The sequence below is a fragment of the Malus sylvestris genome, chromosome 15, assembly GCF_916048215.2.
Source record: "Malus sylvestris chromosome 15, drMalSylv7.2, whole genome shotgun sequence".
NCBI classification, from domain to species: Eukaryota; Viridiplantae; Streptophyta; class Magnoliopsida; order Rosales; family Rosaceae; genus Malus; species Malus sylvestris.
In genome coordinates, this window is record NC_062274.1 from 14,306,897 (window position 1) to 14,332,530 (window position 25,634).

The 25,634-nt window shown below is 34.1% G+C and overlaps 2 protein-coding genes across 2 annotated transcripts; one reads left to right on the top strand and one right to left on the bottom strand.

Moving 5' to 3' along the window:
* The first annotated feature begins 5,897 nt into the window (after window positions 1-5,897).
* Window positions 5,898-7,126, top strand: LOC126605316 (uncharacterized). Its single transcript, XM_050272689.1, has one exon. The coding sequence runs from the start codon at window positions 6,260-6,262 to the stop codon at window positions 6,935-6,937; it is 678 nt and encodes a 225-aa protein (XP_050128646.1). The 5' UTR covers window positions 5,898-6,259; the 3' UTR covers window positions 6,938-7,126.
* An 8,609-nt stretch (window positions 7,127-15,735) lies between these two features.
* Window positions 15,736-19,282, bottom strand: LOC126605313 (indole-3-pyruvate monooxygenase YUCCA2-like). The gene is made up of 4 exons (XM_050272685.1): window positions 18,254-19,282; window positions 16,911-17,159; window positions 16,676-16,798; window positions 15,736-16,459 (listed from the first exon to the last, which is right to left on the bottom strand). The coding sequence occupies exons 1-4, from the start codon at window positions 18,944-18,946 to the stop codon at window positions 16,211-16,213; spliced, it is 1,314 nt and encodes a 437-aa protein (XP_050128642.1). The 5' UTR covers window positions 18,947-19,282; the 3' UTR covers window positions 15,736-16,210.
* Window positions 19,283-25,634: the final 6,352 nt, after the last annotated feature.

A 25,634-nucleotide genomic window follows, 5' to 3' on the forward strand; every position in this document is an offset into this window, starting at 1 on the left:
TATTTTCTACTGATGATTTCTTGGTTTTCTTTTGTTCTTTTTATGATTTGACAGAAAACGTAAAACAAAAACAATTCGGATTTGAAAATATGAAGCAGGAAAAAAGATTGTGGAGTGGAAGTTCATTGATGCTTTTTGAAAAACAGATTGGTCGAGGAAAAAGGGTTTGAATGTTTCCATTACTTTTTTGAGTGTTGGATGACAACTTTTACAACTAGAACACTTGAAAGACGGGGAAAGCAGGTGGTTATATCACATAAAGTTGCAATAATTTTTTGTGTGGTTGGACTTTTTTGAATTTCCATGCCAAAGAAAGAATACAAAAAGATAAATCCAGATTCCAAAATCCTCTGGATAAAATGTCCTTTTATCGAACATTATTTTGGGGAAAATGACCATCTCTGAATCTCTTCGTTTTAATCCATCAAATCAGAGAATTTATGTTATTGAAATTTGATCTAACGGTTATTTACATGAATTTACTTTAAAAGGTATAATAACTTTAATCATTTGATTAAATTTTCATGACACGAATCCTGTGATTTGGTGGATTACGAGGAATGAATCTGATCTCTTTTCTTATTTTTGTACTACACACAGAGGCTAGCTTCTCCCTAACCTAAAAAGACTAGGGTCAACTTGAAGCTTTGGTGGGGTTCCTTTGAATCTTCTAGCGATTTTGCAAATTACAATTTTGTTATTATTTATGAAAAAGCGATACGACGGAGAAGAATCCAAAAGCATAACATTTGAACGCTCTTAAAAAGTTCAGGGACCATTTAACGAAATTTTATAATTGAATGATCAAAATAATGTATGGTAAACAATTTTAGGAACCAAAGTTATGTGTTATGAAAATTTCAGAAACCATTTTGACTAAAAAAACTTTTTTTCATGGATCACAAATTTGAATGACAAATGCGTGTACTTATCGCTTACACCATTGCCGCTGGCTTCTATTGTGTTCATATGATAATAATCCACTTGGATTCTATGTTTAGGAGATTACAAATACAAAAAATTAATTGGTGATTATTGGCACAATGCCAATGGACAAGAAAAATAAATTTGTTTGGGTTTGTTTGGAAGTAATTAGCGTTTTTAGCGAAAGTGTTTTTAAGTTTCTAAAATATTTGACGTATATTTTAAAAGAAACATCAGTTATATACTTCTTGCATGAAGTACATTTTCTAAATTTACTTGTATTTTTACTAAGAATTAATTTTAAAAGCACATTCCGTCATTTTAAATTTATTTTCAAATGCACCCTTAATATTTGCAACTTGTTATGCAAAGAGACACTATATATTATTGGGAGTAGGTGAATCTATTTTTGTTGTGCTGTCATACCACATCTGTTTAATTAATAGAATCAAATTTGATTCCTTTATTATATATTGAAAACAGAGACAAAACATAACCAGTATAGCACACCCTAGTACCCTACCACCCTAACATCAAATCTAGTTTTAGGTTTGCAGTAAGTAGCTTCATTCCCATTCTATCCAACATTCTTCAGCATTCAAACCAAGCTTCATACATACCAAGAGATATCGATACTTGATCATCTAAATTTAAATCAATTATTTGTCTCTTAATAAATAAATAAAATAACTCGAAAGTGTGTCTCATTTGTGTTAGTTGTTTGGTTAGGAGGATCTAAATCAGTTTTAATTGGCAGACTCATAATATGAGCAAACATGAAAACTCAAAACAATGTCCCATCTTCGTAATTTGCTAATCACAGCTTTTTATTATGAACAAACATGAAAACTCACAAAAGTATTCTTCTTATATGATTATTGAAACGATTATATGATTATTGAAACGAATACGCATTACGCGTATGTGTTATTAGTATGTTAATGTAAATAATTAACCAGATAAATTATTGTGGTTCAAATTGATCGAACTTTACCTAAAATGGTATAAATTAGGCAATAATGTTACATGAATAGTCAATTAATTGATACATGAACGAATGTGAGGACACATTCCATTCCAAAAGGTTCTTGAAAACTGAAATGTCAAGTAATTGTTTGCAGCAGCAGCAGCTTTTCTTTTGAAAACTGATACGTCCGTTTCAAAGCTAGATAGGGCAAATGGGTTTTGCCTATTAACTAAAAATTGAAATGAAAGACAAGACACAATGGAAGGAGAAAATATAGGGATCAGAGATTTTGAAGCAAAAGTGGGGACCTTGTGGTAGAATGTGATATCTTGGAAATTCGAACCTCACACGTATTTTAGAAAATACGGTGTTATCCATATATTTTTTATTATTTTTTATACACATTATGATTTTCAACCTTTAGATCAAATGAATAAAAAATAATTAAAAGATAAAAGTTAATAGGATATGTGTAAATAGCATCACCTTTTTAAAAATATTTTCTATCAATACTTCATATGAATAAAAATTATTAACATCTACTTATACTGTAATACATATGATGACACATCAAGTAACCAGTGTTCCAATTACGCATATAAAGTTCTCCTATTTCTCCAATGTATTTTTATTATCAAATAAAATTGGAGTGCTGAGCTCTGCAACCACAGGTTTGTCCTGTGTGTAATTACTGTTTACCCAACTTGGAAGCAATTTAAGAGAATGTCTGCCTATGCCAATGATGTTGCATTTGATGGGTGCCTACATTGGGCTAACATTTGCATTTTAATGGTCGCAGTTTTTTGGGTTACTGAACCTCATGCTCATTTTCTCCATTGGGCTAACGATTTTTCAAATCGCATGTTTTGGGTTTCTGTGCCCTATCTCTGTCTCACACATATTCTCAGGCAAATTAGTTGAGCTTTTTGGTTTGGACCGATCGTGGAAGGAGATTAAGAACTTGGACCATTTCTGCATCCAGCAAAATTGACAGGTGACTATTGAATGATTTTGGGTGGGGAATGGACCACAGTTTAAACCCCTGCAATTCCATATGTCGTTATGTTTTTGGTCAATAACCCACTCAGGTTTGAGCACAAGGACTAACCACGATGAGGAAGTTTTTCAAATACTATGAGAATAAAGGGTACATAGTCCGTTTTGAGACTGTCTAGCTTATGCTTACAAACGCTTTTGTTATTAATATTGAACACTTGGACGTGTTTCTTAAAATAGCATAGTCCGTTTTGAGACTGTCTAACTTATGCTTACAAGCGCTTTTGTTATTAATATTGAACACTTGGACGTGTTTCTTAAAATAGCACTTAGACGTGCTTATTGGAAAAACACTCGGACATGTTTCTTGAAGAAATTCCTTCAAGAAGCTTCAAGTACTTGGATTTGATAGACACTTCTCTAAAAAACAATTCTATAGCCTAGAAACGCTTTTGAATTTTTCTAGCAAATATTGTCAAGTTTTTTTTTTTTTTTTGGTTGTAAATAACATTTTTAGCCCTTATAGAAAGTAGAAACAATCTCAATAATCTCTTTTTGAAGTTGAATGAGATAGGTTTGATTCAACAAAACTTTTGGATCAAAAGCTATCATGCATGAAATGATAAATTCAACAATCTTGATTTTGATCTTTGTTTTTTGTTTTTTGGATATATCATTATAAGTACATACATACGTAGATGCTTTAACATGCGTATATAAATGTAGAATAACATACCTACAATAATGTGCTATCCAACTAATATGCCTAAAAAATAATGAATCAATTTGGTAGTACTTGGGCAATGATCAGAAAAATTAGAATCTATGAAGGGAAGACGTTGTTGGCGTTTTGGAATTTAGGGTTTGTGGTTGGGAGTGGTTTAAGTGGAACAAAGTTTAGGGTTAGGTACCGTCATTTGTCACATGTGGTGGTTAGCCTTAAGCAGCACGGGTCTTGAGCCGTGCAAGCGCAGGCTAGGTTCTGAGGGAGACTGGTTCCAACCCTAGGACACGTGGCATGGTGGTAGTGGTCAAACCAAGTCAGTAGACTAGTAACTATCTCCATCTATACTACTAGACCTAGAGGATCAGCAGTTCTTCAGTCACTTTCACCGCCCAGCTGCATCGCTTTGTACTCACTCTCTCTGTTCAACCAACAACCGTACTAGCTGGCATGGCAGTCTACGGTGGGTGATCTACATTGCTTTTGTCATTTGCTGGGTTTAAGTTGTTCATATATGAATATGACAAACCCTAACGCGTTTTGGGTTGATGGGTTTTCAAAATTTGCTTTTGCATGGCAAACCCTAGGTGTTTTAGGCATTTCCACGCTCTTTGCGTTGGACTGCATAAAGGTAATGGTGGTAGACTGCAACGAAAAAACAAAAAGGGTCACTAATAGTGTCGTGCAATCGACCATTGTTCATATAGGCAACGGACGTCAGTTTGTAATGAGATTTTGACCATTGCAGCTAATGATGATTTGTTAGTCCTTTTGGTTTGGGGTTATTGATAAAATTGCTATAATAGTGTTGTGCAATTGAGTATTGTGTGTCCACTACTAAATTTAGGAAAATACTAAGGAGATTAAATTTTAGACCATCTTTTATAGACCACATGATGTGACGGTTGATGATTAGACTTGTTTGTACCATACTTGACCAATCCCGAAACTACTGAGCACCAGTCAACGTTATACCATCAAGGACCCATAAGAGTTTCCCTCCAACCAGGAGGCTAATCACAGCACGACACGTGTCGACATCAGAAGCCAATCATAGCGCGACACGTGTCAATATCAGAAGCCAATCACAACACGACACGTGTCAATGTGAGAATGAAACTAGAAACTCTCTTCTATAAATAGAGATCATTCTCTCACAATATTTCCTAATGTCATTTGTACTAAATCATTCACTAGTACTCACAAAATGAGAGCTTGAACCTATGTACTTGTGTAAACCCTTCAAAATTAATGAGAACTCCTCTACTCCGTGGACGTAGCCAATCTGGGTGAACCACGTACATCTTGTGTTTGCTTCCCTGTTTCTATCCATTTACATACTTATCTACACTAGTGACCGGAGCAATCTAGCGAAGATCACAAACTTAACATTTTCTGTTGTACCAAAGTCCTCGCTGATTTTGTGGATCAACAATACTCATTTTTTACTGATTTAAAGAAGAAGTTCAACCATTATCTGCCACGTCATGTAGCTTACAAAAAATAATATAATAATTTTGTCTATCAATAGTTAAATATTGAAATCTACCTCCAGAGTGCTTTTGGAGAGGACTTGGATTCTCTGCCCTCCCATTTCGGTGCCCTCCCCGTGCCCTCCTGTTTTGTGTGGTCACGGTTAATCCATGCTAACATTTTATATTGTTTTTTATAAAAATAATAAGATAAAAAAAAATAGTAATATAAAATATTGACGTGGCTTAACCGTGACCACACAAACAGGAAGGCACATGAAGAGCACCGAATTGGAAGGGCAGAGAATCCAAGTCCTTTTGGAGAACCACAAGTATACTCATCGCTCGACCACGAAAGTATAAATAGACTACAAAGCTAGGTAAACCCACATCATTACAGCTAAGTAGCCGAAAAGTATCCAATGCCTTCCAATTGAGTGATTGGTGGCTGTCATACCTAATTGGTCATGAAGATTGACTAGTACATAAATTCGGAAACTACCATTTGCAAGAGCCAATTATAGAAACAAAATATAGGAAACCAAGGGAGATACAATGTCATTATCTAAGGTAAATGGTAGTTATAGTTCGTATTTATGATAATCATATACAAGTGTTACAGTTACATCGAAAAATTTCTTTGTATGCTAAAGTAGGAAAGTTAAAGAGAATCAAGTACCAATCAAATTAGCTAGAGGAGAGAATTGGTCCAACAACCACCCCGCGCCTTTCATTCTCCTAAAGCGGATACATACCAACTCGAACTTCTAAAGTAAAAGCAAAGAAATAATTTTTTTGTACAAAAAACAAGTCACCACCTTTAGCTTCAATACATCTGTCGTTTCCTCATCATATGAACCATTATCGTTGATCACGTAGAGAGAGAGAGAGAGGGGAGCGTGTGGAGACAAAGAAACATAAAGGGAAAAGCCAAAGAGAGGATTACTTCCCTTTCTCCACAGAAAGTTAAACAACCTTCCATGGCTCCTCTGATTCTATTATCTGTATGAAGAAACCCTTCCTTCTTCACTGAGATCATCACTTGCAAGAAGCCAAAAGTACTGAAAGAGAAATCTCCTTTCTCTTTCTCTCTCCCTCTCTCTCTCTCTTCAATTTTGTCATAGAGAAGGACCAACAACTCCCACTTCCATCGAAACACACCACAAGTTGCCACCAATGTTGCTTAGAAGCTCCATTTCCCACACCAAGAAGTTCTTCCAGAAAACCCTTGGGAACTTGAAGAACTTCTTCTCCGCAAGAGACTACGAAAAGCTCCCAAAATCCCCTACTCACTACAACAACCCTTTTCCCTATGCTTCTGCTTCTATTTCTGCGGTTGACAACATGAATCATCTCCACGCCACAACATACAAAGACTTGGACAAGTTGTATACCGACTTCACGGACCAATGGGATGCGAAAATCGAAAGCATCAGGGGATCATCGAACAAGAAGAAACTTCTCTCCACACCTACCAAACCACAACATCTTCATAAAGATCATGTTCAAAACCCTGCAGGCTTGTCTCCACGACCACTCAATGCACACCCTGCAGCTGCAAGTACTCCTCCTGCAAAGATTGAAACTTTTGTGAAGGAATCAAGGGCGGTGGGAACGGGTTGTTTGCTGGAACATAAGCTGAAGGAGTTGGAGATGTTGGACATGAGCAATGTGGATCATGTTTTGGACATCGAAGAGGTTCTTCATTATTATTCTAAACTCACTTGTCCTGCCTATTTAGAAATTGTGGACAAGTTTTTCATGGAAATGTATTCGGAGTTTTTTGCTCCGACAGCAGCAACTCCGGCACGCAGCATCAATTCAAGCCTGCGGCCGAGGTCCGTGTGGTCCTAAACAAACTTTTGGAAATTTTAGAGATGGAAAACAAAGTTCTAGAAATCAAATCATTCCACTTGTGTTTGAACCTCTGATCAGTTCTTGCACTTTACATTGTATTCTTCTTATGTTAGCTTATGGTTGACATTTGTTTGTGTGTGTGACACCCTCTCTCTGAAATTCTGAATAATCTGATTTCTTGATTCATTCTTCTTTGATTCATACTAATGAATTTGACTTGCAATTCTGATTGTATATTTCTTCAATGTTTTAGTATTTTAGCATCATACTGAATTGGATTGATTTGGGTAACCCAAATTTTAACTTGTTGCTTTATAAAAGAAAATGCAAAAGGTAGTGGGAAAGCATATGCTGACAACGAATCTCTATTCTTCAATTTCTCTGCAATTATTTTCCACTTTTCTAGTTTGACTAAAGACTTTAACACTCCGCGAAAGCTCGTTTGACACTGCCATTAGAGCTTAAACATGTTCATATAATTAAAAGTGTTATGGCAACGATTGGAAGAATAACTCAAAACTGGATTTTAACAACACCATTTAGTGTCTTTTGGAAAATCATCAACAAGGTTATCATAACATGAGTTTATGAGTAGAAATGTTTTCTGGGGTAAACATTTTCAAACAGACCCTAACCTTTAATTCCTCATAAGACTAAGAGTGATTCTGGCTCTAAATGAATAACATATATTCTCCACAATACTGTCATAAATATCGCTCAATGATGCCTAATTTACCTATTTTTTTGTCTAATTATGCAGAACACGGTTGCAACAATTCATATTCATAAAGGCATTACCAATAGTCATTTTCTACTGGTCTATTTCTTTTCAATAATGTTGGAAGGATCTGATTTGGAATTTCCCACCCGATAACATATACAAATACATGGAAATCTGGCGGGACGAATATGGGTTGAATTTTCAGAGTTGTAAGTTGTAGCTTTAGATTATGGGCCATTTGACCAAGACAACAAAAAAATTGATGGGCTTAACATAGGATGGTGTTTCTGTTCTAATATGCCAACCCAATTTGTTTAATGGACCGGGCATCTCATCTCATTTTGTTGGTTACAGAAACATTAGCTCAAAAACTTTTGCTGGTTACAGTAACACTAGCCCAAATAACTTGAGCTGTACACGATAATTCGGTGTTTGACAATCTATTAAAAATTGGGGTGGTGGAAATCGAATTTGGGACCTCTTCCTACATCATGCAAAGAAATGCTAGACTAAGAGTTAGTTTATTAGCGTTAGACTTAAGAATGTACTAATGAATTGTTTTTTTTCTTTTACATGAGGTTAATATTGTTGATTATATGCCTAACCGTCATTTACACGAAGAAGATTAAAAAATTAAGACTAAAAAAACATTTTCTTCAAAAAAAAAAAAAAAACATTTTTTTTTCCACCGTTAATATCTTTCCACATGAAATGTTACTTTTGTAAAAAGAAAAATTTCTATATATAAAAAAGTGTGAAAATGATTTGTATTGGAAAGTTTTAAAAATAAATTGACATTTATGATTTTCCCCAACACCTCACTATGTGTACGAGCAAAAAAATGAAGTATTATTCATTCCACATTTGCAAGTGTTTTGTTCTTCTTGGCAACCTTTATAACTAAACTTATCTTGTACTAAAACAATGCGAGTCCAGCACCATGTAAACATGTTATGGTGGCTTGTAGCAAGTGATTTTGATGTCTGGGTTTTACATTGTTTCTAATGAAGAAAAAAAGTGATAGAAAAATGAGGTCCCAATGGTGCGCTGATATTGCAGAATCTTGGATCTCTCCACTAAAACTTTGGTGGAACCCAACAAATATCACATCTTTCCAAACTATCTCATGAGTCATGAATGAACCAAGTTCCCTAGCAATATGAAATCCAAAATGCATGGGAATTTTGTTCTTTCTTGGTTCAAAAGCAAGGGAAGATTCGCTTGGATCCACTTAGATTCCAAGAAGATGGGGGCAAACTATGTGCCACTGGAAAAAGTAACGAAGTGGGTTAAGTTGGACTCTCTCCTTTAAGTAAGTCTGCAGCTCTCTTTAGTCATATGCATGCTCTTTTGAAACAAAATACGCACAGTAATTAAGAAAAAAGAACCATCTTTTAACTGCTGTCTCTCTCAAAACTCTTACAGCTAGGGGTCATGAGGAATATAGAAAAGAACTTAACCTGCGGGCTTCTTGTGTCTAAATTTATGTATGATCATCAGTTTTCAATTGATAAGTATACGAGTAATTTTTCCGAGTATCTAAAACATTTTTACATGATATTATTATTCCGCTCAAAATATGACAATACCTATAAAAATTTCTTCTAGTGTACAAACTTCATGACACGATTAAAGTGCTATCTCACTTTTGACATATAGATTGGGAGGCATTTAAGTGGGGCTGTATAGCTTTCATAAGCTGACAGAAACACTTTCACACACTCTTCCAGACCTTGATCTTGTGTATAATGACAATATTGGTTTTACGTACAAGGCCGGCGGCTTTGAAAGCAAGTGTTATACATTGAGAAAACGTATCGCTTACTCAAACCAATTTTAACTATAATTGATGGGGGAATGATCTTGTAGCACTGTTTCAGATCCTATCTTCCCATGCGGTTGATATCAGCACATATATAATTGTGACGGGTGTACAAACCGTCATTCTCATAGGGCTACCAACCCTAAGCAACGTATAATTAGCCTTTGAATCGGTTGCCTGTTGATGATGTTACTGTCAGCTATGATTGTATAAGCTATTATATTGTACTAACCCTAAGTAACAGTGGCATACTCATGATTTTCAAATAATAGAGTCATAATATCAACAAAAAAGCTTCATTGAGTTATTTCGCCGAGCACCTAGTAGGTACCTGTGAATTCCTACCAACATATATCGAAATTTTATGTCAACATATGTCGATGACTACTATTACTTGTACAAGTTTGTCGAGGGTGGATGTAGGATACTGTGAAGTAATGTTAAAGACTTTCATGGCTTTTCAACTAAAACATTTCATACAAGAAGAGAGAAAATTAAGACAAATATGATAGAAGAAAATAGAAGAAGTAGGACGATGAGATCGTAATTTAGTTTGCCTTAGTTGTTTGTTGAGGTTAAATACAATATACAAGCAAATGTACATAGAGTTTTTAAAGTTATTAGAGTTGTTAGTTGTTTGTTGGTGTATAAAAACATTATATACACCTGTTGCATGTAAGAATTTCTTAGCATACATTTTAAGAGGTGTGGAGAGAGCTTTCATCGACGGGGAAAGTGGAGGGTCAGTGCAATATTTCAACTTTGGAATCCCATAGAACATGTAAAGCTATGTATGGGGATCGATGGATGAACGCAATGGAATGATTGAAGACGACATGTTGCAAGTGGTGGTCCATAATCGACGTATATATGTATAGCTAGGCTAGGTAGGTAGGTATAGTTCAAGAGAAGAGCTTTAGCTAGTAAAATATAAGGTATGTACAGTTATATATGCAATTGTAAACATATATATATATATATATATATATATATATATATATATATATATGAATATGTAGCGTGCGAAATTATAAAAGGGACGATCGATCGAGTAGTAGCAGTCTTGTCCATCTCGAAATTCCCTCATGCCTCTGACAAGTCGTCCTGTTCCTACTCACACGCCCTCGCGCCTGCATGTCTTGCCCCTTTCATCTACGTAATAAAGTGACTCTACTCTCACAAATTTAGATCCGTTTTCATGCCAACTTCTGGTGGCCTTACCAGATTTGCTTATCGCATATTTTTTAGGGTTTACTAAATTTAGTAATTTAATTAAATATAGAGATACTTTGAATGCGGTTTTTAAATACTAATACTCATTGATTAAAATCTTAGTGATTTTTAATTCTTGATCAAAATTCTTTGATTTTGTACACCTCAATATATAAATATTAATATATTTTCATGTCAACAATAAAACTTGAGATTTTATGGTATTTAAAATCTCACATCTAATGAGCTATAAAAAAAGGGCCAACAAAAAATATGAAAATTTTTTCAAAATTTTTAATTGAATAAAAAATCAATATAGCAATATAATTCCTTTTGAAAATGTATATTAATAGATGTTGTTAAGTACATGTTTGCATATATATATATATGTATCAATCAAAAGTTGAAAAGGAACTACTCATTCATTCATTCATTTAATCTAATGACATGACAAAAATGGTCCTGCAGAAATTTTTAGGGTTTGCTGGCTATCAGAGAGAGAGAGAGAGAGAGAGTTACTTGCCCTAGCCAATAAATATTAAGGACCATGAATAATAAAGGCAGTAAATCCATCAAAATTCGACGGTCTAAATCGACCAGCATGTGCACCATGTGTTCGTACACAGAGGGAAAGCTGTGCCAAGGGTGCCTCACATATCATACGCCTGTCCATCACGTGTAACTGGACCATTTACGTCGTAATTTGCAAGGCAACTCAAAGGTGGTTGAGGGTCGGTCATGCAATGTTTAACACACAGCAACAACTATCCAGACCTTGAAAACATTAGTTTGCATACGTAATTAAAAGGAATCTAATTGCTTAGTAAAACGATGTATTGTATGTAACAATAAAATCAGGATTGTCACTTAGTATTACAGTCTGGTGGTATTCCTCTCTATTTTGTAAGTGAGAGGTCGTAGGTTCGATTTTTGCCAAAGGCGAATTTGAACTACATTATTGCTAATAAGCCATTGTGAGGCTAAGCTCATTCCCCTTTTTTAGTGTAGATAATATCGTTTGTTAAAAAAAAAAAACAAAAAACAAAAAACAAAAAAAATTACAAAATTTAGCTCATGCCTTAATGGATTAGGCGAGTCAGACTAAACGTAATATCCCAGATTGTAACTAGGGGGTTTTGATACAGATGACTAGGTTTTAAAATTTTGAGATTAAACATTTATGCCTTTTAGAGTTTTGATTAAACATTTTCCTACAATTTAGGTGCCACATGGATTAGAAGTAGCCTTTTTTTTTATAATTTAAATTACCCAACTTGCCATTATATAAATATACCTTTTAATTCCTAGATAATACATCAAAACTCCTAAAATCTTGTAGATAAATATTGTAGAATTTAATTTCAATAAAAAGTCTTTCAAAATACCCATGAATGCGACTTGCCATTATATTTAATATACCTTTTAATTTTCTTAGATAATATCTCAAAACTCCTAAAATCTTGTAGATAAATATTGTAGTATTCAATTTTAATAAAAAGTCTTTCAAATTACACATGAAACGTAGATTTCTTCTTGGTACATATTTGATACGTTACTTAATATATCTTCTTGGTACATATTTGGTATGTTTGTTTTCTTTTTTGTATGTATTTGGTACATTTATCTTTATTAATTAATGAAACCCTCTTTGTCAACCAAAAGAGGGAGAAAAAACAATTTAGTCTTCTATCACAAAAAAAAAAAATGATGGGCAATAATGTAATTTCATAGATCTAAATTTTACTGTTTTTTATTGAAACCTCACTTACCGATGATTTTAAAATATCTATAATATTTAAAAAAAAAAAAAAAAAAAACCTCCCACTCCCCCATGTTCTCTCTCTCCCCCCCCCCCCCCATTTCTCCTTCTCATTTTCTAAAACAATGTGTTCATACACACAAAGTGTGTAGGAAAATGCTTGTATTTATTTTAAAAAAAACACATATTTGATACATATATTTCCTCTTGATTAAACATATATTTCTTCTTGGTACATATTCGGTACGTTACTTTGTATATCTTCTTGGCACGTATTTGGTATGTTCATATTTCTTTTTTGTATGTATTTGGTACATTTAAATATTATTTTGGTGCGTTTATATTTATTTAAAAAAACATATTTGGTACGTTACTTTATATATCTTCTTGGTACGTATCCGGTACATTTAAATATATTATCTGAACGTACCAGCCTCAAGCCTCCAAAAATAGAGAATACGTCTAATTATCTCACATGATATCAATATAAAATAGTGAAACAACCACTAATTGAAATGAATAAGTCCATTCAAAATAAAAAAATGAGGATCACAAAATTCTAACGTGGGAGAAGAAACCATACGGCTCAAACGTAGGAGAAGAAACTGGCTTCCTAAAAAAAAGCCCACGTACAAAAATATATCAACCTAAAAGGATATATATGAAATTTAATAATTGACATTTTAAATTAAAAAAACATAATAATTACATGTAATCTAAATAAATATAAAAATGCTGACATGACTATTGTTTAGGCGTCCTAATCAAATTTCAAAATAGAACCAATGTTTAATCTAAAGAGTATTAGAAAAGTACATGGAATTCTAATTTTCCCTTGTAACATGCTTCCCATATAAACATAAAGAAAAATCAACTATTTATACGATTACAATCCCCCAAGTAAAGCATGTAGAAGAAATTCTAGATTTTCCTTGAACCAAAGACCTTTGTAATAAGAAATATCCTGAACATAGCCAAATAGTGAGAAACTTCATAAAAGAGGGCCGGAAAAGATCCTTAATGAAAAATGATAGCATTGCTCCCTAAACTGTAGAATCTCATGAATGTATTGGAGCAAGATTGGCCGTTAGCTTGTCGGTCGGATGAAATTAATGTTGTCATTAAATTAAAATTCCAACCAAATCAGGAAAGAAAAAAAAATTGCGATCTATTAAGAAAAAGGATTCACTGGAGATTTTTTCAGGAAAAAAAAAAAATTCAATACGGGTAAGTCGGCGGGAATTCAAGCATGCATTGCTTGGGATATAAATGCTCCAGCTCATGCAAAGAGAGCAAATTGTCACATTATCTGATCATCAAAACTTTCCTTCTCTATAGCTCAGTAAGCTTTTCTTGAAAATTGACCTAGCTAGCTTGGAAGTATTTTTTTCTAATTGAAGTGTTGGAATGCTTAGTATATATAAAATGTAAGGATATAAATTACGATTGCAAAATAGTCCCCAGTAAAAGGAGTAGGAGAGTAGGACTGTTATTATATATATAATTAAGGGGACTTTAATCAAATATGTACACTATTACGGGATCTCATGGGCCATATGGCCGCCAGGCAATTATTAGTAGGGTACACTTGCTGGTCCTGTTGGGGTTTTAGAAGTTGAAATCCCTCGCAGATGTTGATACTCTCTCTCTCTCTCTCTCTCTCTCTCTCTCTCTCTCTAAGTTTACTACTATTATTGTCTTCATGCTGAACTTCAAGATTCAATTTGTATCATGCTTCATCAATTCCAATCGGTCGGAATAAAACCCGCCAACAACAAATCTTTAAACCCTAACTAACACCCTAAATTGTAGCAAATGTATTTGTCATTGTCCGTATCATGCGTACTGCTACAGATTTTTCTCTCATTTCCAATAATTATATATCTTACCCTATAATTTAACTCAAGTATTTACAATATAGTTTAGTTACTAAATCTTACCATGTCAATATACTATGACTGCCAAAGTTTAGGTGTGAATAGTGTACTTTAAGTTTGACATGTTTGTTTTTGGCCTAATAAACCTTTTTGAAACTGGAAATGAAGAAATGATTCCAATTCACACCGCTTCGCCGCGACTAAGTTGTACGTTCTTTTGTTTTTGGCCTAATAAACATTTTTTAGGATTGTATTTCAGTCATCTTATTATCTTTATGAATTGAAAGTCGAGAGTTTTCTCAAACTATGAAGTTTCAAAATCTTATTATCTAAGGGTGATCGTTTGTGACTCATTTAGCCTATAACTTTTGTTCTATCAGGAATTAATTGGTACTTTCCTTTGTCTCTTAATCATACAACTTGTCAACGCACAGAATAATAATTCAGATGTTAGTCATAATCACTTGCTAAGAAATGAAACTGATCCATCCCGCCTCGATCGGTGATTGGTTCACACATATAATTTTCAACAATCAAGCATGAACGTGACTTCATATATATTCACAATATATAATTGGCATAAATGTTAGACGATCCATAAGTATTGACAAGGTGTAGTTGTGGTGGATATTCTACGAATGCTCATGAGTCATGAAGCTGCTGGTAATGGTGGTCCGAAAAATTGATAGGAAGTAAAGGCTGACTGATAAGGGCCGTATAAGGCAATAAGGATAACAGTTAATGATCGATCATCAAATATTTGCTAATTAAGATTGTATCTGTACAATACAGATTTGAGAACCTGATGATCATGATTCATGCATGAGGGCCACTTTCATCTTCATGGACATTACGGGGACCTTTTCATTTGGCGTAAAGAACTTTTCTTTTCTTCTTTTTTCCAATCACTTTTGGCTTTCTGATTAGATACTTGTTATATATATATGGTCCCTAGGTCTAAGTTCATTTGAATGTTCTCTTGTTTTTACATATATTTATAAACATATAGTGAATTATATAAAAACACAAATTAGCCCCTCAAAACTCAATTTCATAGTTAAAAACACTTTATATATATATATATATATATATATATATATATATATAGCTCCCGGCTAACATTATTGCACATTTGGTAAGTGAGGGTTTGTTTCTATCGCTTCGTTGTGGAAATGGTTCTTGATCACTAAAGTTTATTAACAGTTTTCAGGTGTAAGACCTCGCACCACAAATTCTAGTGCCACATTTAAGAACAGTTTGGCCTTGAGTTTGAGAGCGTGACATCAAAGAGCTACACTAATTATGTATATAAGAAAACACATATCCAAAAATTATAGATAGAATTATACGAGTCTTAATGGAATATCATATATATATATATTCTATATACACCAATCACAAATATTAACATTAAAATGCACTTTATACTTTATACTTCACATTTCACACCACCATATCATAAAATCAGTTACTAAAAATTATGAACCCTAGAAAACCAAATCTAAAAAACCCCAAGCCCTTTCTTAATTAATTAAACAGTAATCCTCCTAATATAATCCTATCTAGCAAACTAAAGTAAAAAGTGGTAATTTACAAGATGTGTACGTAGTACGTACACATTGATGATGAGAACTACGCCATCCATGATAGGTAAAGTTTCTCCTCCTCCCAAAGGCCAAAAGAAGCATTAAACTTTTGTTACATCGGCCATCCCTTCGTCTTTACTATAATAATTGAATGATTGGAAAATCTCACCTTTTCCCCCACCCTATTCCCTCCAATGGCAGCTGCATAAAGTGATCATTCACTTGTTTCTTTTCTTATAATCTTGATATTCTTCATCATCAGTAGTATAAAATATGCACGCAGGTAGTTTTACTTAATTAATTGAAGCAGCAGGTTGTGGTGGTGGTGGCGGTGGCAGTGCACAAGTAGTGAAAGCCATGAAATGCGTGGCCTCAGCTTTCCAGCTATGCTCAATATCCTCTGCAATTCTCCTTGCATCAAGAGATGCACCCAGCAGACCACGTTGTGTAAACCCCACTGAGTACAACCCACATTCCCCTTTCCATCCGTTCGGGAATGGCTTCCGAGGCAACCCATCTTTTTCAGAAAACATGCTAGTTTCCTGATCACAACACAACAAAATTTCATCAATTATATATTTCCATATACCTACATTCATGAATAAATAAGATTTGTTAATTAATTAATCAAATAAAGTGGTCTCTACATAACAAAATTGATCAGTTTTTTTAATAATGTCATCGATATTTGATTTTTTCTTTAGTAATTATGATTTGATTTTTGATAACTTGAACCAATTCCTGATGATGATACATACCTTCAACCAAGACATTACATTACTTCTGTAGCCCGTTGCATAAATGATGGCATCGAAATTCTCTACTCTTCCATCTATAAACTCCACAGCTTGATGCTTTAGTTGCTTTACTGCCTTGCAAACCTACATGATTTATTCTGGTAATTAGTCATATTTAATTTTAATTTATGCATAATGGAGAGTGACGTGATGATACGATGACGTGATTAACTTAATTAATTGTATTATTAAGTACCTTGATGTGGCCAGTTTTGATCTTAGCAAGGGTGCCAATGTCCAAAACAGGTGTCTTGCCAGTCATGCTCTTGAGCTCAAGAGGGCCACGCTCAGGGCGGTAGATTCCAAACCGAGCAGTGTCTCCGAGCATGAAGCGTGCAACAAGAAGCAAAAGATGATCCACAAAGCGCATGGGGAGCCACTTGAGCAACCACATGGACAATCCAAAAGTTGATATTCCCAGTATCTCTTGCGGCAAGATGTGCACCTGCAAAACAAAACAAATTTAGAATTGTATGTTTAAAGAAAATTAATAAATAAAAGGTTTTTACCTTATACATCCGATAAATTACAGAAACAAGGATTCGGACTTAGTTGCAAATGGAAAAATACAGTACTCTAGCTAATTTGATTAAGCTCGGCAACAAAGGGGTTTTCTAAAAGCATTCAAAAAAAGGACCGGAAGATGCATGATAACTTGTGCGTGGAGTTTTTCTTCTTCAATGTATATATTCTAGTTTAGTTTCTGTAGTAAACGTGTATACCACTGGCCGACTCTCTGCAAAAGAATACCGTTCTATGTATGGGAAAGCTAGCACATAGATTTTTTTTTTATACATATATGGCATAAGATTTTGTGTTTCTGACCAATGTTTGCGCATGCAAACGAATTTCAAGAAAGTAAAGAGAAGAATGAAGCAACTTTTGTTTTGAGTCTTCGTTTACTATATTGGCTCTAGAGTACATGCCAAGCTATTGCTAGCTTGGTGAACATCTACCACTAATCTTCCAAAACATAAGCATGTGTGTTAAAAAAAAAAAAAACTTTTAAAGTACTTCTATCAATAGATTGCTTAGAGAAATGTTAAGGAGACTCTAAAAGTGGGATTATGGACTATTTGCCACCTCACATTTTAACTTTAATTTTTTGCTAATATTATAAAATATTGTGCCAAATATATGAGGTGGCAGAGTGTCTATGGAATGTCTTATTTTTTAGAGAGTCTTATTTTTTAGAGAGTCTCCTTAGCATTTCCCGATTGTTATAGTAATTAACAACTTCTTTCATCAAAAGTGTAAGCTCTCAAATTTATTAGTTATTCTAAAATATCTAGTCGGAGGCACTATGAAATGGACTCTAACATTACTTTTTAAAGTAATTAGGGAAAAACTAGAAGCATTGAAATGAAACCATATCAAGAATGGAGGAGAGTTCGAATTAGATTCTCGTAACTTTTGTGTGGGGCAACTGCTCTACCACTATAGCTGTATTCCTCCATAAATGATGAAATAAATCGATCATATTCAAGGGAAAACAAAAAAACAAAAACAAAAATTGGGTTCTGAGTTGAGTATGCTCACCGAATCTTTTACGACTAGGGAAGGGCGTGCATTGTAGTTGCATAGATCCAAACTAACCTCCATGCCTGAATTACCAGATCCAACCACCAAAACCTTCTTTCCCCTAAACAACTCACCACTCTTGTAAGAGCTAGTGTGGACGATAGGCCCACCAAACTCACTCACCCCTTCAAATTGTGGTACAACTTCCTCAGCATTTTCACCAGTGGCAACAATTAGCCATTGACAAACATACTCAGTCTCCTCATTTTTCAATCCCAAAGTATTAACAAACCAATGCTCACATCTACTATCATACCTTGCACTCACCACTGTCCTGTTGAAAGCAGGCTTCAAATCAAAATTTTCCGCGTAAGCATTTAGGTAACCCACAAACTGCTGCTTTGTTGGGTAAGTGGGAAAATCTGAAGGGAATGGCATGAGTATGAGCTCACAGAATTTCTTGGGTAGATGAAGCCGGAGACGGTCGTAGGTCTTGAGCTGCCATAACGAAGCTATGCAGTTAGCCCTTTCAAGGATCAAGCTTGGAATACCTTTTTCTTTAAGACAAGCAGCAACTGCTAAGCCAGAAGGACCAGCTCCGACGATGATGGGCCCCAGAACCCATATGCGCTTTGCTGTAGGTTTAGTTGCCATGTTTGCTGCAAAAGGATCATGAACTCGCTTTCCTTCCAATTCTTTCAGAAAGTCCATATATGATCAGTAGTTATATATAAGCTTCAGGTAGTACTACTTTTACTAGTAAAGAAGAAAACCTAATTAGGGTTACCCATGAATGAATGAGATTAGGCTGAAATTTTAGAGAGAGAATAATGGGAAGTAGAGAGAGAGAGAGAGAGAGAGAGAGAGAGAGAGAGAGAGAGAGAGGGTGTACTTATCCAATGTGGGAAATGAGGGTTAGGTGGTTTTCTTTTGTTCAAATGTAGGGAGAGGCAAAGAGTTGGAGAGTTGAGGAGCTAAAGAGAACACTTTAGCTCACAAAGGTAGTGAGTGAGTGGGAGGAAAAAAATAAGGGAGCGTATTCACAATGAGATTGAATTGGGCTTCCATATATATACACATGGTAGGCAGGCACAGTGGTAAAAGTTGTAATTTTAGCGGGACATCTCTATTTATGTTATTTAGTAATAACTACCATAAACCACAACAACCTCCTCATCACCCACCTCATGAGAGAGAGAGAGAGAGAGAGAGAGAGAGAGAGAGAGAGAGAGAGAGAGAGAGAGAACATCCTAGTTACAAGGACTATTACTTACTGAATAAAACACACAGTAGATGGTGGTGATGATGAGTGAGAAATTTTTTACATTGCATCTATTATATGCTGCTACATTGATATCTCGTGTTAATAATATATTATTATTATTTTGTGTATAGTTGTTATCCACATAATATTATATAATTGATATAAACCGCTTTAATAACTGCATACTCTACTGTCTAAGTTGTTCCGCATGATTAGCATCAATCACATGGTCAACCAATATGTATAATTTTAGAATGATGTATATTTTTGGAAGGGTAAAGCAAATATATACCCTTGATAATGGAGAATCTCTTTGTGAAAATTAATATTGACCCTACTGATATTTCCATGGAGACTTCCTAGCCGTCTGATTTTAATGCTTTCTTAGATGTATTGGATCATTCGTGAAATTGTGATTGGCCATAGAGAATATAGAATGCATGCCAATATTGCTCGAAAAATATCGGTCGAGAAATTAATCAGCCCCACCTCCTCTAGCGCTAATATATACATCACATCATCATCATCATCATCATCATCATCACAAAATGATTATGTTGGATTCAAGGAGTATATAAATGACTAAATGTATGTGATCCAAAGTAATTAACTTGAAGATTGACACTTCTAAATGCTAGGTGTGGATCAGGGTGTGTTTCCTCCCTTAGCCACGTGTCAACTTTATATGATATGAGGATATGATTGGAATAATGTTTTGTTGTTGGAACACGAACACGTGGCACCGTGCTGCTCCAATTTGATCTCAATTCTCCTCCCCAAAATGGGACATCTTCACTTGTATTGGAATATCAATACATAGTTTTGGGGAAAATACCTCTATGCAGATTATGCCGTGATGCCTTTTCATTTGAAGTCAATTAACTTGACGGTCTTGATGAAAAATATGGGGACGGTTTATTCTGTTAACTGAAAATTAATTGATACTGCAACTTTTTTTCAAAAATTACAATAAGATAGGATCGTCTTTCATATTTTGTGGCCTATGTGCGAAATTTATAAATAAATAAAAAAACCCATTTTTTTTTCCAGTGAGACAACGTATATATTGATGCTAGAAAGTAATAACTCAAAGCAAAACAAGTTTTAGAACTCACTGATTATAAATTTACAAGTTATTAAACAATAAGTAAAAAGAGTTACAAATATAACTTTCATTATATAATCAAGAGCGGTTCTCATAAACAACCAAACAAGAAGAAAAGCTTAAAAAACTTTGACCTTTAAAGTTTCACTTGAATATATTCCCACTCCAAATATATCATTGTGAACTCCAAATTTTTATAAGAAAAACTAATAAAAAGAGCTTGAAAACTTTGAGTTTTAATCAAAAGGACAAAAAGGTGTTATAAGTGAATAGTACCAGAAGTGACTTTTTAGAGTAAATATGTCATTTTTCGTTAAAGTGAACAGTACCGGGAGTGTTTTGTTAAAACTCTCATTTTTATATTTACAAAGAAAAAATTGATACATATAAAGAGTGCACAATAAGCCAACTATATTGAGAACAAAAATACGCCATCATGTTAACAAACTTGACCATCAAGTATACGTCGTGTTATCAATCTTTAACTCATAATTCTAACATTTACAATTTTATATTCACTTAAATTATAAGTTTTATGTAGTTAATCAATCCCAACTTAAAAGGTGAGTGTATGATTGTATGATAATCTCAAATTTTCGGTACTCCTCTCCTATATAATCATGGATTAACTCGAGGCAGCTGAGTGATTACTTACAAAATGAACTCGATCTTTTCACTAAGAAAAAGAAAAACCTTAATCTAAACAAAGGTGGAGAGATAGATACCAAAATATATTCTGTATTTATTTATTTTTATATAGAATTACCTATTTTATTAGAAGTGGAAATTGATGATTCTTCACCTTAAGAGTGTTATCTTTCTATCTATAGTCACCAATTGCAAATAGTGTGCAAACATTGATGTCCTATAGCCATAATTCTAGTAGTGTTACGGTTTCTCCAAACTTTTGGTTGGAGAAATGTGTGGGATGCTAAGTGAGAATCAAAGTAGACTATTTGAAGTTAAAAACCCGATTGCCTTGTCACAGTTTGCAATGGCCACTGTGTTGCCCTAATTTGGAGGCAGAAGGCCAAAAATGCCATCTAGGCTCCCAATTCAAATGCCCCATCATTTTGGAGAATCTCTTTCCTTCTTTCTTTTTTGTTTTCTTTTAACGTACCTAAAACCAAACATGTCACCCAAAAGTACTCTCTCTCTCTCCTCCAAGATTCTTTCCTTCGTTAATCAAACGCTGCTGGTGTGGAAGCTAGACTTGTGGCCAAGGGGAGGCTGAAATGTTTCTGTGAATCTTCCCAGCCCCTGGGAGAGGTGGATAACCGTGGCTTACCACCAGTTGTCCCCCTTTTTAAAAATAAAATAAAATCAAACGCTTAGTTATGTTTGCTGCATGTCTTAAGTGCACAAAAGCACATTTACATATTCCCACTTCTTAATTTCTCTCTTTTCTTGGATTATAATTTCCACGTTTACTTTCTATCAAAATGTAAGCATCTTAGTGCCATACGTATGTGCTTTCGGCAGCTCAATCTACTAAAACCAGTAAGAATTTTCAAGTGAAGATCACCATCACAAGCAACATATCTGAACGGAAATTATTGCGAAATTTTATTGGTGAACAGAGAACTGTTGCAGGAGTTTCATTTCCTTCTAAATTTTTTTCATATTCTATTTCTTCATTTCCTCCTATATGTTACTTTCTATAGCCCATCTAAGTGATATGCGCGGTACATAGTTAATAATGCGGAACTCTTTTAGTTTCATCCTAGTGGCTTGGCTCATTCAAAAAAGTATCTTCAAAATTTGAGAATCTCAATGAATCCTCTAATTTTTTTTAGTATTTATTTTATTTAGCCCACCCAATAACTAAAAAATAAAATAATATGTGAATGAAACTTCAATTACTATGTTTGATCTCGAAGAGAATGTACAAAAATTCTTTTGATTATGGATCTACTACCATAAATTCAATGCATAATCTTAGCATTCAATGGTTATTCCTGAATAATCTCATTTTTTAATTATTCAACCATTTCATTTTACCACTATTTTTTGTGAAAAGAAGTCCAAATAACATAATTTCATTCCCAACAGCGATCCTTCTTCTTTTTTTCTTTTTCGTTTCACATTTATCATCAACCAAATGGGGGAATTTCCATTTCTTGGACTAGTACCGATTCGATTGATGGGAGAGAGACATATGTGGATTAGTACAATTATTATATTATTAGCATCAGATTCAGGATTCCATGGGATATCGTATTGTACTGAGTCTGGCTTTTTCAATTACTCCCGATTTGTGAAATATGAAATAGAGTAGAGTATTGTATGTTTCCCGGGAGTACAAACATAAATGGAATTTGTACAATATAAAATAAATTGAACATAGTTACTGTGTATAGAATACTTATATTTTAAGATTAATATAAAAGTATATCCTTTTAGGGCCCTATTTTGTGTAACCTCAATTTCAAAAAGGATAAAAATTTCACGTCTTAAATGAAATGGGTAGACTAGAATTAGTTGTATTCTATGAGTCGGTACATTTACTTTAGCGACTAATTCTTCTATTTGAAGATAAGTTCACACAACCAACAAAGAGAATTAAACACTACACGGCCACCACAAGAAATAAATGCCAGCAATAAACCTATATTGAGGAACACAAAATTTGTCTATAAACAGCAAGGGTGTGTAGGGGTTAAGGTCACTGTGCTTTTTCTTTTTCTTTTTTAAAGAAAATATCACTCTGCATAAATTGTTGCCAGCAACCTGCCTTTAAGGTCACTGATGAGTCCCTGCTTGACCTAATGATTAAATTTATGTGATTCTATATGCGATTGGATGGCTCGACGAGGGAATGTTACTGGGTCAACTCATAAAATATACCAAAGTACATTGAATTGTCAAATTTTCATTGATAAAAACCACTCATGCAGCAAGCCTATATGAATATGTACCACCTACAAACATTTCTGGCCATCGTTTGTGGCCACCATCATAATTGAGTCTGATAGATTTTTGGAGACGAACTATGAATTTATGCCTGCAGAATCAATGACGCTATTTTAGGTAACCCATGAACCATGATTCTAATCATACAAGGATTCTTTCAAATTCATCTGGTATAACCGTACAGTGGTCTCCATTCATATACGCAGGGCGGAGCCACAGTTCGTATGAAGTTGCTGCGGACCCCAAACAACGGAAACTAGCTCCGCCATTGTTAATAACTTAATATGAATGCTAAACACTTGCACTCGTTAGGTTAAGTCTGAGGGGCAGGTAGGTGATGGATACGATCAGGTTAAGTGTAGGGTTCGAAACCCTCCATATAGCTTGAGCTGACAGTAGTAAAGCGAGGTCGATAGTGGTATTAGTATAATGACTAATTAAGATGTACGCTGATATTCCATTAGCAACTGCCTAATGAAAATTTTAACAAAATTCTAAATTCTTAGTGACCTTTAATACTAGGCCTACTCACTTACAAAAGTCAACACTAAAATTCTTTGATTTCTTTGTATATAAAGGCACCATATATATACACTAAATATGACCAATTTCATATACCTCAGGTATTATTGGGTTTGTTAGAATCATGTTTTTTCCTCTCTTATTCCCATTAAGATTTAGTGCAGAAACAGAATGTGACCTTCTGGAATAAAAGCTTTAATTAAAACAACTTCAGAAGCTTGTTTATTATAAACTATTGCAATTTAGTAATTAATGAGTATTTTCTTGTATATTAAACAATTTCCTCATGTGGTATATGAACTATAAACAGACATTCATTAACTATCGTTAAGCTCAAGTTTATGATTAAATAACCTACAAACAATGGTACCAGTCATGACAAATTATGTCCTTAATTCCCTACCTCTCATGTTAGCTTCTTCTCTTGCTAGCCTCTACAAAATTATGAGACTATATAAAACTGAATAATTAATTCTCGGATGAGTAAAGTATGTGGGTCTTAAGGGTAATGCCAGCTAGGGAGACCATTGATAAACCATATTTTGTAAGCCATGAGACATAGTGAGTGATGGTTTAATTATTACTAAAGTATTAACGTACTTATTTCATATTGGTGACACATCACATGATTTGCAAGTGTGGTCTAAAAAATTGGTTTTCATAGCATTACTTGTGGTTCTTAAATTATTAAAGATTGATTAGTAGTAATAATGGATCAAGTGTGATCTTAGTCGCTAGTTATATAGGTAAAGTGGGTTATTAATAAAGTTGGCAATTTGGAAGGTTCAGTTGTACTTGTATATATGTTCTTTGCTTCTTCAAGAATGAATATTTGTCAATGTGAACAGAAAATTGTATTAATTTTCTGGGAAAGGAAAAGGATCAATACCATTCTCTTTCTTTTCCCAATACTTGTTTCCAGCAGCCTATCTTTTCATATACAACTCGATTGTAAGAATATATATTGAATAAGATACCATCATGAGAAAGTAAAGCATGACTTGACACAAAATAATAAGATAGCAGCTTGGCCCTTGGTGCTGAATTCTGATCACCAGAAAACGTATAATATTTTTCAAAACGAGGGATTAGGGCATCAGCTAGAGAGATTTTTTAGTGTGTCAGGAGCACGACTTGACACACATAGCTAGTGTCATAATATAAGTTAATTAATTTAATATTAATTTAATTGGTCAAGCTCGAAGAAAGAGTCTACAAAATTTTAATTATCAAATGAGACTAGTAGTTAATCTGTTAAAGGATACAAAATATATAATTTAAAGGCATTTTATTTGCCCCCTTTTTTTTCCATAAAATTAAAGTGTTGGATACCATAGCATTTCCTAGTTGGATACTTGAAAAGAAAGAAAAAAAATCATCCACCATGTCCCAACACATTGAAAAATTTCTCCATTAAGCATATATAGATCACATATATTTTAATGAAAAAATTATCTTAGTGGACACAATGGTGTAGCCACACCAAAGATTATGATGGGCTGTAGCCCAAGGAGAGTTTGTGGCATATGTATATTTTAGTGCATAGTCTAATATAATAGACAAAAAAAACTGCAAGAAGAATTATTTTTTAATGA

Bases quoted from the DNA above. Each gene is read 5' to 3' on its own strand.
- LOC126605313 (XM_050272685.1), bottom strand. From the start codon at position 18,946: ATGGACTTTCTGAAAGAATTGGAAGGAAAGCGAGTTCATGATCCTTTT. The intron at 17,160-18,253 runs GTGAGCATACTC...TTTGTTTTGCAG, and splicing joins CCCTAGTCGTAAAAGATTCG to GTGCACATCTTGCCGCAAGA. The intron at 16,460-16,675 runs GTATGTATCATC...TGTTGTGATCAG, and splicing joins ATGTAATGTCTTGGTTGAAG to GAAACTAGCATGTTTTCTGA.
- LOC126605316 (XM_050272689.1), top strand. From the start codon at position 6,260: ATGTTGCTTAGAAGCTCCATTTCCCACACCAAGAAGTTCTTCCAGAAA.